The sequence below is a fragment of the Parasteatoda tepidariorum genome, chromosome 6 (assembly GCF_982258835.1).
Source record: "Parasteatoda tepidariorum strain Cologne lab strain chromosome 6, Ptep-v5.0, whole genome shotgun sequence".
NCBI classification, from domain to species: domain Eukaryota; kingdom Metazoa; phylum Arthropoda; class Arachnida; order Araneae; family Theridiidae; genus Parasteatoda; species Parasteatoda tepidariorum.
The window spans coordinates 100,646,940-100,669,878 of NC_141760.1; the positions used below are offsets into that span (position 1 = coordinate 100,646,940).

General features: G+C 32.3%; 1 protein-coding gene across 2 annotated transcripts in view; it reads left to right on the forward strand.

The window, feature by feature from the left end:
• LOC110283246 (uncharacterized) overlaps positions 1–19,543 on the forward strand; it is a 41,293-nt gene extending 21,750 nt beyond the window's left edge. For both annotated transcript variants that reach the window (XM_087166286.1, XM_087166285.1), the window contains exons 3-6: positions 2,214–2,420; positions 10,500–10,593; positions 12,985–13,309; positions 16,903–19,543. In XM_087166286.1, coding sequence (XP_087022412.1) covers positions 2,214–2,420; positions 10,500–10,593; positions 12,985–13,309; positions 16,903–17,031 — 755 coding nt within the window. In that variant the 3' untranslated portion in view covers positions 17,032–19,543. The remainder of the gene's footprint in view (positions 1–2,213; positions 2,421–10,499; positions 10,594–12,984; positions 13,310–16,902) is intronic.
• Positions 19,544–22,939: the final 3,396 nt, after the last annotated feature.

Genomic DNA, 22,939 nt, shown 5'->3' on the forward strand with positions numbered 1-22,939 from the left:
AAAATGATATCTAAGTGTGATACCTAAATCTAATTTAAAATTTCAATTTTGTAAACTTATTATTTATGTGTTCTTTATAAAACAAGTAGTTTTTTCCTCCTTTTTTTTAAAAAAAAAAAAGCTCTAAAGACAATGCTTTCCTTTTGTAACAATTGTCAACATTTAATAAGAACACAACTGTGAAACGAATGTTATACTCCGAATGAAAAGTTATCTAGTCACAAAAATTGGAATAAATCAGGAATGTGCTAAAACTGCATGTTTATTTCTTTTTCTTTTTCAGTTACACCGTTTATTTAGTATTATTTTTTTAAATGGAACGTGTTGTTTAGTTTTTAGTACGTTAACCTATGAAAAACCGTAGTGGAACAGCATGTTAAGTGAAAGTATACTCAATTTTTCCAGTCCCAAAACATGTTTCAGTTCAACGTTTATTTATTCAGACAATTGCTTAAATAGAAGAAAATATGATGTGAAAAGCTTGTTCAAATAAACAGTCTTATAAGCTGTTTTAAATAATATGTTCAACTAAATTCTTTAATCATTTGTACTTATAAAGTAAGACGAGCAATGGCTGGATATAAAAAGTAAATGTCTGAAGAAACATATTTTAGTCATAGATTTTTGTTTATCTACCTTACAGAGGAGTCTTATCAGATAAGTTAGTAAATCAGTTATTAATATCAGTCTATAAAGTGTTCAGATTAATCCTAGTGATTCGTTTAAGTACCAACAAATTGTTTCATTTCTTAAAATTATCTAGGTAATCTGCGAACTACCTAGATATTTGAATCCTTGCTGGAACAGCATCAACGTTTCGGTAAACATAAATTAACATAATCTTATTTGTTTTTCGCTATCCGGAAATTCAAGTTACTACAGCCAAAAAATCAACACATTACAATCATAAATCACTTTAAAAAATATAATGCAACGAATCAAAAGGTTTAAAGTTTTATTACAACTAGGGAACATTTTGTAATTTATTTGCTTTTCGGAATTTAAAGAATTAAGTGACTACAATCAAAAAGACTAGAAATTAGTTGATAAAATGAGATGCAAATTTCTGAATTTACATGTTACGGAGACCTTTAAAGCACTTTATCGGCATAAATGATATGCATTTTTACGGCTTTCCAGCTTATGGCGGTAACAATATTCTCTTTTTAATCAGAAGTTGAAAGCATTTAAATATCTGAAAACATACCAGTAAGTATACAAGGTGTTAAATAATCACGACCCTGAATATGTATTTTACTTTATAACCGGCGTTGTTCCGTGGTGGCTCAGGGGATAGAGCACTCGTCTCCCAATGAGGTTAACCGATGGCTGGGCGATGCAAATTCTGCACCCCGCTCGCACAGTGCTGACAGAAAAAATATCCTTAGTATCAGACGGATCATGGAATAGAATTCTCTTGCTACAGACTTTAAAGAGTTTTCGTGGTTTTCCTCTTCATGTAACTCAAATGCGGACTAGTTCCACCAAGAAGTTCCCTACGAAGGCGAATACTTGGTCCAGGACTTCCCTTGTCTCTGGGTTGGGCTAAAATTTACAAGGCTAAAGAGTTGAACATTGGTAGACGTAAACTCAAATTTGGGTCTGCTGTTCAACAACGGTTATAAAATAAAGTAAAACCGGCGTTGAGTAGAAGACCGAATTCAGAGTTTACGCCTGTCTATTTTTTAACTCCGTAGCCTTGTTATTTTGAACCCAACCCCGAAGATAAGGGAACTCCTGGATCAAGAATTAGTGTGAACTAGCCTTCATGGAGGATTTTGTTAATTAGAACTAACTCGCATTTCGTTACATTGCAAAGAAAATCAAGGAAATTCTCCATGGTTAACCAATGAACATATTTTATGTCAGCATTGTGGTCAGTACTAGCCGGGAGCAGAATAAATACCAACTGGCTACCTTTGCGATTCGAACCTGTTTTTCCTCATTGGAAGGACTGTCTGACAAACATGAGATGAGGATGCTAGTAAAGGAAATTCTTTAATATTATTTATAAAGCTAATTCTTTTGTGGTTTCTCCTTAATTTCAACGATACACTTTTATCGAAGAATGAATAACACGTCTTATATACTAGTGAATTGGCATTTTATATATATAGTGGTAGTTAAAAAACAATATCCAGTAATTAGTTGATTGTTTCGGTTTATAGCTTTAAATATGTTGAAAGAATTAATCATTGAAATTTCTTTCACAGGAAGTGCTGCGCACGTAATTTGCAATGCTCATGAAGATTGCTTCAACCCAGATCCAGACAGACCTGTGTGCATGATCATTCTTCAGTGCAACTGTCTCGACATTTGGTTTCCGAACGAAATATTAGACGACCGCTGGAAAAGAGTGAGAGCTATAATACATACCAAAGAAATATACAACTCACAAAACGCAGACGGAAGTTCTGTTGGTAAATAATAACTTTTACCGTTTACTCTAAATTTTTAGTTTTGTACACAGATGGTGAAAACACAAGAATACAACAGCCATGTGTAGAGCATACAACTGTCCGATGTATTTTAATCATTGGGTCCGCAAATGTCTTGTTTGTACCTTAAGAATATTTTTCGTTTATAAGAAGGACAGAACTCCCTAACTTTTAATATGGTTTTTCGAAGTACTTTCGCCAAGGAAAATAAATAAAAGCTACAGTTTAAGCGCTTTATGCTGTAAGCAAAGTTATAATTTTAAACTATAAATACCATCTTGCCGAGAAAATTTATTTGGGCTTTAGAACGGACAAAGAACTTAAATGTTTTGGAAGTTATTAAATTTTTTTAAAAAGTCGCCAAATTGGCGACATTTTTCCACTTGGATAAAAATTATCGAAATCGTTGCCTTATTCTCAATTTTTTCAAATTTTTATGAGCCCAGATAATGCCCCATTTTTTAAATATTAAAAAATTAAACATCAAGCGTTTTTTTAAGAAAACTGTGATGGCTTTTCGCGATATTGATGTTTTGCGCCACTTTCTGAATAAGCATAGAAAGCGCTCTTTAAACTTTACTTTTGGAAAAGTTAAACTTGACTGCATTTGCGTTACACGGAGAGGAAAACCACGAAAATCACCCATAGTTAGCCTCACGGCAAGAGGACTCTTAATCATGATCCATCTACCGCTTGGGATATTTTAAGTTAGCAGTGTGATTGGTGCGAGCAGGGTGTGGAATTCGAACCCAACAGCCATTGTCGGGATTTGAACCCAGTTCACCTCATTGGGAGGCAATAGCTCTATCCGCTGAGCCAACATGTCTCCAGCTTTAAGTTTAAAAATAGGGAAATAATTATTACTTGTTATGAGCAAAATGTTTCCTATAGTTGAAATTTATTTTTCGTGTAGTGGATTATTTTTGCCCAATTTACAGCAACTAATTATAGGTATATTTTGCGCTTTTTGTCTTCTTTTAGGTATTCGAAATTCTTTATTATTCTTTAATGCCAGTAAATGTGCATATTCGAGCTAAACAGAATTGATACTTATACACAATTTCCTCCTTATCTTTCTCTTGAGAAACTGTCCTATTCATCTGAGGTAAACATCCGTTATCTCTCTTCTTAGCTCTAGATTAGGGATGAAAAATTTATGACTGATTTTTTTTTTTTTAAATGACCTCAAACGTTTTGGTGGAGATAATGACGCGATCTAATTTATTTTTAATCATCGTTGCGAGCTCTAAGCTGCACATGTTTCCATAAAATGCGCAAATTCGGCGAAATAGTTCAAATATTTTATGAGGTATTTAGAAGTATTCGAGAAATTCATGCAGTGAAAAATCATTGTATGAATTTTCGAATCGTTATAAAGAACCCAACAGACAGCTTCAAATATATATATAAATATATATTATAAATTATAATGCAATTTTTTTTTTGTAATATCGATTTATAACTGTGAGCTTAAACAAAACGATAGTTGTTGGTTTGCCAGTTTTTTATTCATTCAAAAATCTTTAGAATAATTTAAGATTGAGTACAAGTGAAAATGAACAACTCTTACAATGATTGCATTCTAAATCAACGTTACTATAAAGTATTCAGTCATTTTTTAATAAAATTATCTCTTAGAGATGTATGTGACAATAAAATTTTTTGTTATGCATTAGATTAATTTTCTATAACTTGCATTTAAATAAACGCATTCTCGCAATAGCTGTTGTGCAAAGGGGAGCGTGGATGTCGGGACCAACAATTTTCGGTACCAACGGCATGATGGTTGCAATGAGGTCAGCATTGCACACCGATCGCCTTTTACTTTGCAGACAAGATGGTATATCCATCGGTTTGTAACTGGGCTCGCTTTGAAAAATGCTACTGGGTAGAAAAAAACCACGACATCACAACAACGGCTCAGTGTCTTAACCATCGCATGCAACTGACCCATTCGAACTGAATTCAAATAATTGATATAAATTTGTCTGTCATTTGTTAAAATATTTGTAAAACCTTTTTCATTTAATTCTATAACGTACTGTGTGCCAAAACGATAAATCAAGCAAAAGTGTTTAATAAGTCTCTAGATTATGTATGCAAAATATATAAGTAAATAAAATTATTATAAATATAATTTCCATTTTTCGTATTCGCCAATTTTCAAAAGTCTTCGCCAAATACCAATCTTAACAATTTCTTATGATTAATTTTTTTTTTCCATAGAAAACTTTTTTACGGTAGTTTGTTTCAGGCTTATATTATTTGGACCGAATTCTAATTAGTTATGCGGCACATCGAACGATCTATCTGTAATCGAATAAAAAATGCTGATTTGTTTAGAAAATTCATTTTAACTTAATTTTGAGGATCGAGTTAAATATATGTTTCTCCTTCGAGGCGAAAAAATCATTCGCCGATAGAAAATTTTTTTCGCCTATTTCTCTCTCTCTGTATATATATATATATATATATATATATATATATATATATATATATATATATATATATATATATATATATATATATATATATATATATATATATATATATATATATATATATATATATATATATATATATATATATATATATATATATATATATATATATATAAACTGCTGTTTGTAGAAAATGCAACACCATGAAGGAATCATCAGAATCAAATGAAATTCGCAGCAAATGTCAATTATAGGATATTATGCAAATTAATAAAGTTTCAGAGCCATCGCGCGTGCGTGGCGCGCGCAGCGCCCTCTGAATTGATGCTGAAAGCGTATAAATAAAGTGCTGTAGCGGGACGTTGAAAATAGTCTATGATTATTTGTTAGTGGCAAACGTTTAGTGAGACCTGAGTATGCCTCCACGACGGAAGAATAAGAAATTCAAGCAACTTACGGAGTTTGAACGAGGGAGGATAATCGGCCTTCGAGAAGGAGGATTTTCCTATCGCGCAATAGCAGCTCGTATGCAGCGGAACTGTTCCACAGTGATGCGAGTTTGGAAGCAGTGGACCGACGAGCACCGAACAACTCGAAAAACAGGCACTGGACGACAGAAGGTGACGTCAGAGCGCGATGATCGACACCTGCTCCGCATGGCGGTGAATGATCGCACAGCTTCCTCCAGGCAGCTGGCAGCACATTGGTCTACTGCTACAGGTGTACAATTGTCGGCTTCGTCAATTCGTCGTCGTCTGCTGCGCCGTGGATTGCGTGCAAGGGTGCCATTATACAGGATTCCCCTCACGGCGGATCATCGACGGCTGCGTCGGCAGTGGGCTCTTGAGCACAGAGACTGGCGAGCTGATTGGCACCAAGTTGTCTTTTCAGATGAATCACGCTTCAATTTGTGGACCCATGGCCGTGTTCGTGTTAGACGTTATGCCGGTCAACGCTGCCTTCCTGAGTGTATTATTGAACGACATAGTGGTCGAACACCCGGAGTTATGGTCTGGGGTGCGATTTCGTATCATGGACGATCCAATTTGATACGAATTGAGGGTAATCTCAATAGCAACAGATACGTCCGTGAAGTGCTACAGCCCGAAGTCGTTCCTTTCCTTCAAGGCATCCCTGGAGCTATCTTTCAGCTGGATAATGCACGCCCTCATGTTGCGCGGACTGTTAGAGACTTCTGTTCAGCACAACGCATGCAACTTCTTCCTTGGCCTGCTTATTCGCCGGATATGTCGCCTATTGAGCACGTGTGGGATATGGTTGGTCGGCGTCTCACTCGTGATCCGCGTCCTGCAGTTTCCAAAGACGAACTTTGGTTGCGCATACAAGCGATATGGAATTCTCTTCCTCAAGCAGATATTCAACATCTGTTTGACTCCATGCCACGTCGTATAGCAGCACTTATTGCAGCGCGTGGTGGCTGCACCAAATACTGATTTCGGACGCTTAATTTGTTTCTTTTGTTTTGAAAATTTCATCATTTATTTGTATCAGTACAAGTCGTTTCTGCATTAAATTTCATTTGATTCTGATGATTCTTTCATGGTGTTGCATTTTCTACAAACAGCAGTTTATATATATATATATATATATATATATATATATATATATATATATATATATATATATATATATATATATATATATATATATATATATATATATATATATATATATATATATATATATATATATATATAACCTGTAGCAGATTTTTTTCGAACTATCTGCGACTAATCTCTCCAGCACAAATATCTTTCTGCAAGATGCTTTTAATTAAAACAAACATGTATGTTACTAATTGAAAGTATCAAACACGCTGAGTTTACAAGAAAGACTATATAACTTTTTTAAATTGAATAAGTAATAATCTTTTATTTTAATATTAAGGATGATATTCTCGCATTTTGTTGGGTGAAAAACGCACAAATTATTTGTGCGCTTTTCCAAATTATAAGTAATCATCACAATAAAAAAAGTAATTAACAATCATGAAATCCACATGGTCCCCTTAGCTGAAAAAAAAGATCGACGACGAAATCACGCGAATCGGACTCCTTAAACGTGTTTCCAGATTAGGTTGGTGTAACAACTAATATCATATAAAAAATCGGATTTAAAAACTATGGAGAAATCAGTAACAATAACAGTCAAAAATTCGATAGAATTATAGCCGTGAAAAGTACTCAAATGCACGATTTGAATTTTCCATATTGTTTGAAATATATCGGGATATTTAAAATACGTGTGAAAATCAATATCAATAACTGCCGAAAATACAATCGAAAAATTACATCGATTTCCGATACTATCGGCGTAAATTGAGCGTGTCAAAAAGTGATTATCTAAATCATAGATTCTCAACCTTTTTAACGTTGCCGCCCCCTTAAGGAGCGAAAAATATTTCAACGCCCCCCTTTGTGAAAATCCAGTTATTTAGAGGGGGTGGAGGGAGGTGTGCTGAATTATAAGAGACAACATTAAGCAAATTTTAAGCGAATTAATTAAGCGATTATTTTTTAAGCAATTTTTTCAGAGAGCTTAAATTTGTTTGGTTTTTTAAAAAAATAATGTGTACATTAACTCGATACTTTTCTCACGGCTAATAATTACAATCTTTTTGTTGTAATTAAAATAAATACGTTTAATGAAAAAAAAAAATACAAAGAAACCTATGCTTAAAAAGAATCATTTATTCTTAATTAAATGATTAAAAAAACACCCAAAATAACTTTTTACACTAAAAAGTAGTATCAATGAAACATTTAAATAACTATGTCAGTGGGATGATTGTACTCAATGGTTCAGAGCCAGTTTCTAACGTTCGTTTCAATACTTTTAGTGAGGCTGAATCCACGTTCGACAAGGTAGGAGGAAGGGAAGGCATTTAAAAAATGTTTAACGATAGTTCAGGTTAAGGGCGACATTATGTTACCTTGAAGTCATAATTCTGTGAGACGATCACCATTTGAAAGTTTCCTTAGTTGCAAGTTCAACTAATTCCTCATAAATCTGAACCTCTGCTGTTTCAAGATTCACAAAAGGGTTCGCAGCCCAATAACCCATTGAGGGACTTCCATGGAACAAAACAGCTTTAAAACGGTCAGAATAGTCCATGTGCAAGGAGTCAAAGTGTTCACAATATTCTTTTGCACCATCAGCATCATTTGCAGCATCAGCATCATATTCTTTTGCATCATTTCGCCTGCTTGGCTGAACTCATTCAACCCAAAATTCTGCTTCCACAAAATTAGTTTTTTTAGAAAGTGTAGATTCTGTAGGGATCAAATTGAGCTCATCGCCTTGAAGTTGTAAATTAATGGCATTAAATTTTACAAATAAATCCTCCAAAGTCTTCCTTAAATTCTAGCAATCTGTCTCTCAGAGCTACGTCTCTGTTTTCGAGGAATTCAAGCACAGAGTCGAAAGGATTCCAAAACCTATTGAGACAGGCGTCTTCGGAAAGTTAGAGAATCTCGGTGTGTAGTTGCAAGCGATTGAATTCTTCATCATACCAAACGCTCTGAATAATCAATTGTTGAGAGCATTACTGTGAATTTTGTTCACAGCAGATATGACTGATGCAAACGGTCGTTGAGGTTTTTTTTCTCCTAAATGATGTCTGTGAATCACGCACTAAACAGCTAAAATATCTGGTATTTCCCTTTTCAAAAGGGCTATAAACACATGATGTCGACCCAACATTGCATTAGCTCCATCAGTGGCAATCGACATAATATTTGCAGGAGGAATGTTTTTCTCTGTAAAATAATCTTTGACAGTATCAAAAATAGATTTACCTTAGGTATCTACTATCAAGTTTCTTGCAAAAAGCATATCTTGAATGATTTTTTTCTACCTTTACAAACCGGACCTACGCTCACAGTAAAGCCTGCATTACATGGCAAGGTTGATTCATCAACTTGAAGGGAAAATTCGCTGGATATCAAAAGTTTGCATAAGGAAACTTCATCGTCTTCAGCCATCTCATCATTTCGTCGCCGCACTGTATCGTTGCTTAATGGGATATTTGATTACACTAGGATGCTGTTGGATGGTGTAAAACTGTTCCTAAAACTTCCTTGACAACCGTTAGTATCAACTCTGCTTCGATGGTATGAGCCTTCCCAGATTTAGCAATAAATTTGGATATATTATTAAAAGATATCAAACCATTTTTGTGATGAGGTTGCTAGTAACCCTGAGACTGAAGGTGCCTTCAGAAACTTGTCTTTGATGTTCGTGAAAAATGGCAAAATTTTATTTTGTTTGTCAGAATAAGTTTTTTGCAAATGCTCCTGCTGACGGGAAGATTTCATTGTCTCATTAGGCAAAACTTTGTTAGTTTAAACTCAACTGCCCAAGTAAACACATGGGCAGTTGAGAGTTCAACAGCGATTGAAAAAATCCAAACTTCAAGTACGTGGTACGTTATTGATGACATTTCTTTTTGTTAACTAACATTGTTGGTGCCAGCAAAATACTAATGATGAAAGAAATTGAACTATTTCTCCAAATTAATAAATAATTTATGGTAAAGAACTAATTCACGCACATACCTGGCCAAATAAGCAATGAGATCGAATCGAAACGGAGGGGGAAAAAACCGTAAGGAAGCTAACGAAAAAAGTCATAAACACGGGTCAAATCAAACATTCATACTGAAAGCGTATGCACTTTAATGTCCGCCAAATGTCTTGAATGAGTCAGAGTGATTCGCGAAATAGCTTGAATGAATCAGATTCAAAACCTCATGCGATGCTCTCTGTTGGTTCGGATCAGAGAATAGGTGTCATATAAGCTGGTTTTATTGGTGGTACAAATGGTGCATCGGATAATCTTAATTTGCTATGTTAATTTAATTCATTTTCTTTTATATTAATTTTATTTATTAAATAATTCTTAATTTAATAATTTTACTTGTAAGTTTCAAAATTAAATTAGAATGACAAAACATGCTCATCGCCCCCCTACTGCCCAAAATATACCCAACGCCCCCCTGGCGCCCAAAACAAGTTCATCGCCCCTAATCATACTCCCACCGCCCCCAAGGGGGCGGTATCGCCCCCGTTGAGAAACAATGATCTAAATGCATGATTCAAATGTGTAAATTTTTGTAGAACGGAAAACAGAATTTTTTTTGCTTTTCAAAAGAAAATTTTTTCTGCAAGAACTCTGTAACGTTCTGCGACAATGTCGCCGTGTCGCTGATATTCTGCCACGGGGTATATATATATATATACAGACAAATCCCGCTATAGTGAACCTTCAAGGGACCGAAATTTCGGTTCACTATATCCGTTTTGCAAACAATTTTAACTAATGGTTCCAAACTCTCTCTTTTATTACATATTTAAATGACCAGTCTTATTTTTCAATCTGTCAGAATAGAGGCCATCTCTGTTTGCCTCAGTATTTATCAAAGAACTCGAAAAAGAATTGAATTTTGCAATAATATTTCAAATTAATCAATTCATGATCAGTTAAAACTTTTAACGTCTATCAACATTTGAATTAAAATTCTTAAAAATATTTGTGAAAATTTTCTTTCTCCTTAATTTTATTAATTAATTCATTTATTTTTTTTAAAAATTTTTATTAGAAAAAGTGCAAGAAGAAGTTAGAGAATTTAGATTAAAACATCTGCTGTTCCTATTAGGCTTTGTGATAGCTCCCTTATTGTGCTGGTGTCTCTTGTAAGTATCAATTAATTCATTACTTATAAAAACAATTTTATTATTTATTAATAAACAGGCTCAGCTTTACCATTTGGGTCAATTTCACTACATTTCCATAAAATTGTTATATTTAATCTAATCTGATCATTTTAACTAAACAATAGACTTAAAAAATTATTGCTTTGAATTTTTTTATAAAATTATGTATATATATATATATATATATATATATATATATATATATATATATATATATATATATATATATATATATATATTGGAAAATTAATCATAGAGTATGAATGAAATAATGCATTGATTTTTTCTCTCCGAAATTTCAACTGCTGCAGAAGTTGCAGTAAATAGTACAGAGCTGTCGAAATTTTACTGTATCGAAACATTTTTTAATACAATGTGCTTTTATGTATGCGTGTTTTAGAGTTCGAAAATTATATTTCCGACATGGGCATTTATTAATTCCGATAGAGCATGCATTTTTTTACACTGAAATGCACGACATGCAAATTTGAATTTAATCAAAAATACCGTAAAAAACTGATAAAGCATCCCTCATATTTTAACGATAGATGTCGGATGGGAACTTAAAAATAGAGAAAAAAAATCGATTAGATTTGACGAGGCCGAAATATTATTGAATTTAATTACATGAGAATTTATTAATAAAGTAAGCTTACTCTTTTTTTATACCCCAGACACGCTAATTTTAAATTAATCGCTGCATATAGTGTAAATGTTTAATTAATTAATTAATCAATAAAAAAGTTTACAATGTCGTTATATTATGAAGAGCCTAAGCCTTGCTGATAGTCCGCAATAATTTCTATAATAATACATCTTTGTTAATGATAATGCTGTGCATTTACTCCTGCAATGTTAGACACTTTCTTGTTAAAAGTACTGAATTTTTTTTTCCTGATAATAACATTTACTATTTTTATTTATAGTTATATGCATTAATGAAGATATAATGTTGTTAAGACGTCGTAGAATCATTTCGAACCTTGTTGTGTGTGTGTTTCAACATAAATTGCTAATGTTGTTAATTTCATTATTTTTGACTGATTAATAATGAAAACATTAATATGTTTTCATTTAAATGTTATCAATATAGATGTTCGGGCATGAAAAAGCTCAATCTGGCATGTATCTTTATAAATTAATATATCCGGTTAGGGCATATTAAAAATTTGAGACATTTCGAACCCTGTCGTGTGTTTTAACAAAAATTTCATTATTAATTTTAAAGACTACATTATTCGCGAATTAAATCTAGGATGCCTGTTAGAGATGGATTAGGAATTTTTATATCATAACTATTCAAGCCAATAAAATAACTTAGTATAATAAAAGTACAATCTAAACATATTCTAGCATTCTGACGTTTCTATATATTCTAGATTTATTCAATGGAATCTTAAAGAATTGAAAATAAATCGAAACAATCGAATCGAAAATAAATCGATCTACCACTACAATTCTAAAATATCAATTCAATAGTATATAAGACATGAAAACTCGATTCAATCTTGGGGTACCTTTTGATATAGGAAGTTTAATACTGACGAAAGACCCTTCCCCACATTGGTGACCCGGACGTGATACGATCTCGCCTTCTACGATGGATTGTCCACATTGAACAGTTGACTAGCTATTTGTGACTGCGTTATTGTCCTCTTCGCGCTGTTGCTTCCCAGTCTCATTTACATACAGCGGATGCCTGCATACACTCAACTGCTAATAGCAAAACAGGAGGGACCACACACACAACCATGGTCTTAATGCAGCTCTCATCACAAGCGTTTAAAATCAAGAGAATTTAATACAGCTATTTTTGACTGCGTTATCGTCCTCCTCTCGCTGTAGCTTCTCAGTCTCATTTACACACACGACTGCTAACAGCAAAGCAGGAGGGGCCACACACGCAACCGTGGTCTTAATACAGCTCTCACCACAAGCTCTCAAAATCATGTGAACTTATTACAGCTTTCCTGGCTTTTCGCAGATACTGCAACTAGTGGTATCCGTTCATATAATTGTATCCCAGATAAACTTCTGGTGGGGGAGTATTGTGGCGTAACTACCACTACAATTACTGAACATCAATTCACTAGCATATAAGACGACATGCTAACTCGAAGGTTGAGTCGATAACTCCTCTTCCCACAAAGCTATTAGCAAAACACATTTAGCAAAACGCATTATTTATGTAAAACATTTCCTAAATAAATTAATGATATAGACCAGCAGCCGCAGCATAACACCTTCGTGAACCTGGAGATTTTAGTGTTTTCAAATTTTTCATTTTAAAATAACATAATTCGAATTTTTGTCATATTTGGTGTAAAACAATATAATCTTATCTGTTCTAACGCATTATTTCTCGAACAGGAATTTTTTCCACGAAGGTAAATGCCGTAAAAAGGCACCTAATCGACCAGAGGCACAGCCTATTCCTACATCTCGATGCTCAACCATTGACAATATGAACAACAATGATGATTCATGTGGTGAACGCAGTTGCGAGGATGTCGTTGTGGTACCCTTATCGCCGCCTGCTCGCTCATCATTCATCCGTTGTTCCCAATCAGTTCCCTCACTACTCTCATCTGCTCCTGAAGATTTAGAGAACAGTCTAGAGAACACAACAGCCCAACAGCAAACACTTCTGAAATTCGAAAGTCCTCCACCTTACACTGAAACTATGGAAAGAACGGTAAGCCATTGCTTAATTTATTATTTTTAAACTAAGGCAGTAATTCCCAATTTTTTTCGGATATGGAAAACCCTAAATGATCGATCATCTTTCGGCGGAACCCTGATAATTAATAAATCAATTTATAAATATATGAAAATATTTATAGATCGAAATCTTGTGTAATTTTTTTGAAACTATTTAATGAATGAATAAGAACCGCGATGGCTGAGGAGGTAGAGCGTACGCCTTCCAATGAGGGAAACCGAGTTCGAATCCCAGCGATGTTCGAATTCCGCACACGGCTTGCATCGATCACAGTGCTGACGTGAAATATCCTCAGTGATATCTCACGTCATATCACGTATCCTCTATATTCTTTGGACGGATCACGGGTTAGAGTCCTCTTGCCGTCAGGCTTACCGTTTGAGATTTTTGTGGTTTTTCTCTTCATGTAACGGAAATGCGGGTTAGTTCCATCAAAAAGTTCTCCACGAAGACAAATTTCTCCCAATATTTAATCCAGGAGTTTCCTTGTCTTCTTCGGTATTGGGTTCAAAATTACCAGGATACATAGTTGAATATCAGTAGTCATAAACCAAACAATTTGGGTCAGCTGTTCAACGACGGTTATAAAAGAAAATGAATCAATAATTTTTTTATTTTTTATCTTACCGTTTTATTGATATTATTATGTCAATATCAGAGTTAAATTTACAGGTCTGGGGAGGCAAATAGCTCTTGTCATTTGATTTTAGAGTATGTATAAATTGAATATACATGAGCTAAAATTAGGTTTTCATCGAAACAAGGACGAAAAAGAACCAAAAAAATCTATGAGTACGACTAATGGCCACACTTCCTCGAAAAAAGAAGGCCTCTGCACGAATAAATTTAGCAGTCCGACGTAACAAACATAAACTGCGCAGTGAGGAGAAATACGAAATTTGTCACTACGTACGGGCTATTAAACTGCGCAGGGAGGGAAAAATATGAAAAATGTCACTACGTTCAAACTACTAAAGGGTAGGATTTCTCGCTTATGGTAACCAGTGCGTAGGCCTTTTCTTTTCTAGGAGGCGTTGCTAATAGTGAGGGCATATTTCTTCATTATTGAATTAGGTTATTTTTATTCTATGCAAAATACTAATCCAATTTTTTTCATAATTCTGCACTTTTCATTATTTATTCAATATGATTAAACTAAATGATTAAACTAATGAAATTATGATTATTAGAATTTTTTTAAATTTTGCTTTCTTTCTTCACTAGAATTGTAATTAAATAAGTTCTTAAAAATAACGAAAATAATAAATAAATAATGGGTAATTAATCGGTAATGAATTTAATCACAGGTCTCAAAAATCCTAAGTGGTAAAAAAAAAAAGTCATAACTCTCGGAAACCCTGTGACTCTTTCACGGAACCTTACGGTTCCGTGGAACACGATTTGGGAATCTTGTGAGACCTCCATTTTCGCCATCTTGGATTTTAGTTTAAATTTTGATTTACGTTTTCTTGATATTTTTTGATGATATAATATTATTCGACAGAACAGCAACTTCAAAAAAGGTGAAAAATAAAGGAGTCACTTTCTTAGATTAGGAGAAATAGTATTATTGGATTAGGATCTAATTTTTAGAACTACTATGGAGTTTTTAGAACTACTATGGAGTTTTTAAGACTTTACGCAATAAGTTAAATGGGTTATAGTTAATCATTTAAAACTACGCACTTGTTAATTTTTAGATTTTTTAAAGTTTAATTTTATTGCAGTTTAAATTGATAATCGATTCGGATGATGCTAAAAATTTCTTTTCACATAAAATCGCACGTACACAACGATACTTATCAAAAATCTAAAAGCAGATAACTATAAACTATTTAATATTACCTTCAAAATGTGCTGATTTCAGAATTTTTATTGGTATAATTTTATCAGAAAAAATTAAAAAAGAATGTAGAAGACCGCTCGATTGATTCCTGAAATTCTAATTGGGTGACGGCCTTGCATTTTACATGTATCGAAAGATATTTACCGAATGCAGCAAATACCAGTCATCAGTTTATTGTTGAAAATTAAATAGGAATTTTCCTCCCTTGTCTCCTCCCCCTCTTCGACAGTTGCGCATTCGGGCGAAAGGAGAGAGTCTCTTTAAATATTGTACTGTCTAAGATTTTTAGGAGATTTGAATCATATTTTCGAGTGAAATTGCAGCAACCTCAATATGCTGTTAAGACGGACCCTATTGTTATTCCTCATTAAACCTCATTGCATGATTCGGTGGTTCAAATTAGCAAAACATGGTTCATTTTATTACCTTATTTGGGTCGCATCAATATTGCATAATATTAAGAGTCAAAGTACTAATATTATGATTTGATGGCTCAATAGATAAAGCGTTCACCTTCCAATGAGGTAAACCGGGTTCGAATCCCAGCAATTACTGATCGATACGAATTCCGCATTCGGCTTGCACCGACCACAGTGCTGACGTAAAATATCCTAAGTGGTAGACGGATCATGGGTTAGAGTCCCCTTGCCGCCAGGCTGACCGTAAGAGGGTTTAGTGGTTTTCCTCTCAGTGTAACGCAAATACGGGTCAGTTCCATCAAAAAGCCCTCCACTTTGGCAAAATTTCTCCCAGTACTTGATCCAGGAGTTCTCTAACCCATGATCTGACTACCACTGAGAATATTTTACGTCAGCACTGTGGTCGGAATAGGAATTATATAATATATATTTTATATTATATATATATATATATATATATATATTATATATATATATATATATATATATATATATATATATATATATATATATATATATATATATATATATATATATATATATTATATATATATATATATATATATATATATATATATATATATGTAAAAAATGCGTGAGAATTCTCAAAAACGGGGTGAGATTTCAAAAAGTTAATAAGATTTCTAAAAACTAAAAAAAACACAAAAACTCTTGAAAAAAAATCATTTCTTTAATTATAATACATTTTTAACGTATTCTATTTTTAAAGCATTGAATATTTTTGGTGCATCATCATAGAAGATTTTACCTTTACAAGGTATTTGTCCATCTTACGTAAGTGCATAAAAAATTTGAACGTTTTGCATGAAGAAACCTTACCTACGGTAAACACGTGGTTGCAGAGAAATGTGTTCTGAAAGGGGTTCCGTGGTTGTGTTCTGTTGTTCGAAAAGGTTCTGAACAAGACTGGTAAATAGGGAAGATAGATAACGGCGTAGATGTTGAAAATAATGAAAGATCCAGGAAGAAAAGTGAAACGGATTTTATTATATATATATATATATATATATATATATATATATATATATATATATATAAATATATATATATATATATATATATATATATATATATATATATATATATATATATATATATATATATATATATATATATATATAGAAAATCGGCATCAGTCTCCGATCTGGGTTAAAACTAATTTCTCAATTGATTGTCTATTGTCTATTTATTATTTTATTGCTATACTCTTAAAGTATGACAATGTTTTTCAATTCTGATTATAAATATTTTTTCATAGTTTACTAATACTGTCATTTCAGTACATTGCTGATCTGGGACCTCCACCTGCGTATGAGGACGCCATTAGAGGGACGGACATTAATATTCAACAATTGTGGCAAACTGTATTCATTTTAGAACCCGGTGCTCCCGGTGGAGAAAGAACTTGAGGAAAATATTCCTGAAAAATATACTTTACAGATATAGGGAGAGTAGAGCTGCTTGATGATATCGAACCCGTGAACCTAGAGCAGATATCTACTGTGTTGTAAGAGCAAGATTATGCCTAGATCTGCTCAGCTTTGTTTTTAAATTGGACCAGGATTTTTATTATTCAGCTATTCGGTTCATATTTGTTAAAGTTGTGCCAATTTTTTTATAGTTCATTGAAATAGTCACGTGTTTCAAATCGACGTTTTAAATCATGATATTTTGTGTTAAAAGGAAATTTGAGAATAACATTTTTCGCCAAAATGCTTTACCGTTTCGTGTATTTGTTACTGTGAATGATCGAAATTGGTGGCTGTTGACTTCCACTGGAGAATGCTGAAAATCACATATTCCGAAATATATATTAGGTATAGTTAAGTGCCACTGAGAGGTATATATTTTTCCTGTATGCCATACATCAATGTTTTTTGAGATTCAGTGCCACTGACCGGTATACATTTGCCCGGTGTGCCCTACATCAATGTTTTTTGAGGTCAAGTGTCACTGCCCGGGGGTCATTTAACCGGTACTCCGAACACTGATGTTTCTCCTTATCTATTTTCAGCAGGTATGAAAATTTCGAATAAATATAGTAATATCAACGAATAAATTAATATTAAATCGTAAGTAACAAATATTCCAAACATTCACCAAAGCGAGTATGTGATTGTTGCCATTCACCGGTGAAAGTCGACATTCTCTTGATTTCGGTCCTTCACGGTAGCATATTCACAATTATTTTACTTGAATGCTCTTTCTTTTCAGAAAATACTTCTGTTAATACAGAAGTTAGCATGTATTTCCAGTATTTCGTATGAGCATAGCATTTCCTTTGATGTTTATACTTTAAAAAGAAAACGAATTAAAACTTTGTGGGTATTTAAAAAAAATAAACCAAGCTTTCAGTTTTTTTTTCTTTTGACATCGTGGAAAATTTAGTTATTTTAAAATGCACATATTTAAATATATTTGGTCAATTGGAAACTTTTTGGATAACAGAAAAATTTACATTATTATTTTTATCGTTTGATCGCGATTTTTGCAAAGAAGCATGCGTATTCCTCCGTTTTTCAAAATGTTAATTTCACTTCGAAAAACAATTAAGTTTTATAGCTTTTACTTTATTCTTCGCAAGTCAAAATCAGAAAAAAATATTTCGTTATCATGTCTTATAACTATACTAACATGTATTTGTGAGTTCATATAATTTTTGAAATACAAAACTCGTGCGGTTATAGGAGTACAATGTGATTATCTATATGCAAGTCTTAACTAATTTCAAGACCAAAACACCTTTTTAAAACTTGAAATTCGTTTTAAGACCTAAAACAATCACTATTTTTCGATTTTAGGAAACTTTTAACAGCATCAGGTCAACAAGTTGAACTGATGGTTGGTTATAATTTTTAATTTGCGAACTATGAAACGTGAATAAACTCCTCAAATTTCATTAGTTTAATAACACTGCCAATTTATAAAACTGCCAATTTTAAAAGTGAATTTAGTAAAGATTTTCATCAAGTTTCAACGCAGAATATTTTTTTAACCAAATATTAGGGACACATCAAAAATTTCATATAACTCTTTATACGTATCAACTTTAAAACAAGTTATGATAAATTTTTGAAATTTAATTAACAATCAATTCAAAAATTTATTAAAAATAGGTGATCAGTGAACACCACCCTTTGTATCTGTTTTTAGAATCTAAATTCAAAATAAAATTATAAAAAAATTTATTTGAAACCAACATGAATCCCAAATCATATTTAGAAGAGAAAAAACCTTATCAAAATCCAACAAATTATCAACAAGGAAGCCGATATTGAATACATTCAAACCTGCTTGACTGCCAAAGGTATTTAAAAAAAAAAAAAGAAAAAGAGATGCGAGGTTAAATTGATGTGAGGAAGATGTTGGGATAAATATTAATTTGTGACTCAGCGCGTGTGAACTTTTATTAGTTTATTTTTGAGAAAGATTCTGAAAATATATATTCGAGGTGGATATTACAAAACACCCTGCATTTTTAAATAAATTGGTTTCAGTGGGTGACTTGTATAAGATTATATGTTTACGCTATTTTCATACAAATGAAAACACTTTTTAAAAATAAAGAAAAAAGATCATTTCACAAATTATTCCTATTTATATGGCTTGTTTTCATTTTTTTATAAAGAGTAAGTGAATAATCATTATATTTTTAGAAATAAATATTTTTATGTAATTTATTTGACTGGAATAAAATTTAAGGAGTTTGTTTTACTGCTTAAAGGAAAATATATTGATGAAGTTAGCTTTTCTCATCCTCTGCTAGATATATTATCTTATTTTCGAGATAAATGTCGATAATATTTAGGAAAATCACGTTATTATCACATTATACATTTTTTTAACATCATTTTATTGTAAATAGCTGCATTGTCTTTCATTTGTTTTGTAATTATTTTGAATAAAAAGTACTTTATTAAAGAACTAGAAAATTTCTTTCACATTCACAGTTAAGGAGCTGATGATAGCTAAATCTATCGATTTCAAGTGTCATGCTTCATTGGGATGATAATTCCATGAAAAACAGCATTCCATGTAAACAACATTTTCCCCAAATTATATTTTCTTTCTTAATAGACTCTTATCTTTATTGTTGCACAAGCAACTAACTTAAAAAATAATAAAAGAAAAAATAGAAAAATTATGAGAAGCATTTCTTTTTTCTTTTTGAATAATCAAAAATAGTTTTTCTCTTACATTTCTAATTACTCTAAATAAGATTTTATTTTGAAGAACTAACTAACATTTGCGTTACATAAGGAAGAAAATCACGTAAACCTCCCACGATCAGCCGGTCGGCGAGAGGATTCTAACACATGATCCGTCTGTCTTCCAATGGGGATATTTAACGTTCATACATGTGGATAGTGCGAATCGGGAGCAGAATTCGCACTAACTAGCCACCGCTGGGATTCAAAGCAGGGGGACCACATTGGAAGAGGAACGTTCTATCCACTGAGCCACCACGCTTCCAAAAATACAATTTTATTTTTATAATCATTGTAGAACAATCAACCCTATTTTTTGGGTTTATGACTACTAATTTTTAACTCAGCAGCCTTTGTAATTTTGAACCCCATCCAGAAGACAAGGTAACTCCTGGATCAAGTATCGGGAGAAATTTGCTTTCATGGAGGACTTTTTGATGGAACTAACTGGCATTTGCTTTGCAAGGAGAGGAAAACCACGAAAACCTGCCACGGTTAGCCTGACGGCAAGGGGACTCTAATCCATGATTCGTCTACCACTGAGGATATCTTACGTCAACACTCTGGTCGGTGTATGCGGAATTCGTATCGACCAGCCATCAATTGGATTCGAACCCGGTTCACCTCATTGGAAGGCGAACGCTCTATCCCTGAGCCATCATGACTCCCAATAATGCAATTAGCACAATTTTATAATTTTTTTTTATTGATTGTTAAAGTAATTGTTTAACATTGAGATTTAAGAAAAAAAATGCGAGGGTGCTTCATTTCTTTGATGTAAGAGATATATTTCCTTTCCGTTAGAGATATTTAATTGTTAGTTGTGATCTTAAGAATAGGAATATAAATAACACACGGAGAAAATTTACTGTATTGACATTTCTGGTAAAAAAAAATCAAAATATATGGTATTTAAACTATTTATTTGACGATACTTCTCTTCAAATGGTAACGGAAATTCTGGTTTTCAAAATCATAGTTCTTATTAAAACATATTTCGCAAAGTATACAGAAAAGTAAATTTAACAGAATAAATGGTTTTTATTAAATTCTCGAAGGTATCATGATAAAAATACGAAATTTTATCACAATTACCAAATATAAAACAAGATTTTATTGTTAATTTTGAAAGTTTTGGAGTATTTTGATAAGAAAAAAAAAATCGCATTAACAGTAATATAAAAATTCTGTCTTGAAAAAATAATAATGATTCAATAAAACACCTACAAAATTTCACGTATTTTTTAACTTAGGTAATGCAAGAAAAAAAAACACCTTTCGCAAAATCTGTATTTGGCGCACGTGAATCATTAGCAATTTAATCTGAAAATTCTTTGGTGTGAGTGATAGCGAATTTTTATTTTTAAAAGAAAGCATTCGAACTATGAAATGTATTTTTATTTTACGATGCTCTTTATTCAGAAGGTAATAAAATAAGAAATCTTAAAATGGATTATCACTTTCTCCAGAGACATTAATATTGAAGTATCAAGGAATTTCTCAGAATTTCAACTTTAAGACAACGCCTACCTTGCACTTAAAAACTACAATACAACATCGGCCAGGAAGTAACAAAGTTTTTAATTAACGCTGTTGTTAAAAATAGCGCTTTAGAAATATACAATTACGTTTTTATTGTGAATAAATTATGAATTAATGAAGATGATATTTAATACCCATTATCTTTCATGTCAGCTGAGTCGCAGGTCATTTGTTGCTTTAAATGAATTGTTTTTATCGTGTCAATGGCATTTTAACAAGATATTTTATGGGATTGTTTAAAAACAATTTCAGAATAAAAATTTAAATTTACTGACAGAATGACATGATTGTACCTAAAAAATAATACCTTTAAAGTTATTTTTATAATTAAATGTGAAATTTGAAGAAAACAGTTTTGCTGTGCATTCAGCATGTTCCATTAAAGTTTATATATTGTACAAGACAATTTCGAAAGCTGATTTGACCTGGTCGCCAAAGGCGGCTAATAAAAAATAATTAGAAAAAATTATATTTATATAGCCATTGAAACATAAGCATTGTAATTAAGATCGAACGTCTATAAAATAGGATAGAATGTCTGTATCAAAATCGACGAAACAAATTAGTAACAGGACGGAATCGGTAGGGTTTTGAAATGGCAACGGAACAGAAATAGTAGGGCTGAAATGTCATGGACCATAAAATGTTACTTTCATAATTGAATCGGCAACTTAAAAAAAATAAAAATAAGTAAATAACGACAAATTTTTGGAATGTGAAAATGAATGCGTTTCTTAAAAGCAGAATTTTCGTCTTCTTTCTGAAAGTTTTCAATCTGCTATATCATTTATTTCAAATTTTTTATTTTTCAATAACTTATTATAGGCTGGAATTTTTTTTTTTAAAGGTATTCGTGTTAAAGAATTTAATAACTGATTTAAATTCTTAGGATTTTACTCTAGAATGAGTTTCAAATGAATTTAACTTAGTAGCGAGAGAAGCGAACATTATTTAGAAAGCAAACCACAAAAGATTGCAAAGCAATTTTCGGAGGGGGGGGGGAGCGTCTGCAGACAGAGCTGGATCCAACCAATTCAAATTAATTTAGTTCACATAAAATAAAAAATAAAAATTCTAGTAAATTAAAGTGGAAGTTTCCTCACCCCATATTTTATTGCTTTTTTGTAAATATTTTATTATATATTTGATTAAAAAGAAGCTAATATGAACTATTTCAGTCATTCTTGAAAATCATGACTTATCTGAAAACATTGAGCAATCCCAGAAAAGTTTATAAATTAATTAAATATCTACGAAGTTGATCCGAAGTACTTTTCGGTTTTTAACCAAAAGCCTATCCTTCTAATTAAAAAGCAAAAAAATCGTGAAAAACACTATTTGTTTGAACTTTTGAGTTGTCATAAAATTATTACACGGACAATATGAATTTAAAAACAAATAGTAGAAGACTACTCAACGAAAACAAGTTGATTGGAAAACTCTTTTCTAATTCATTCAAAAAAGTAAGATAATAATAACAAGCTCATGCAAAGTAAAGGTAAAGCTATTAAATTGAGAAATTTAAAATAATATTTCCTTTTTTTTTAGATACTTAAAGATTGAAAAA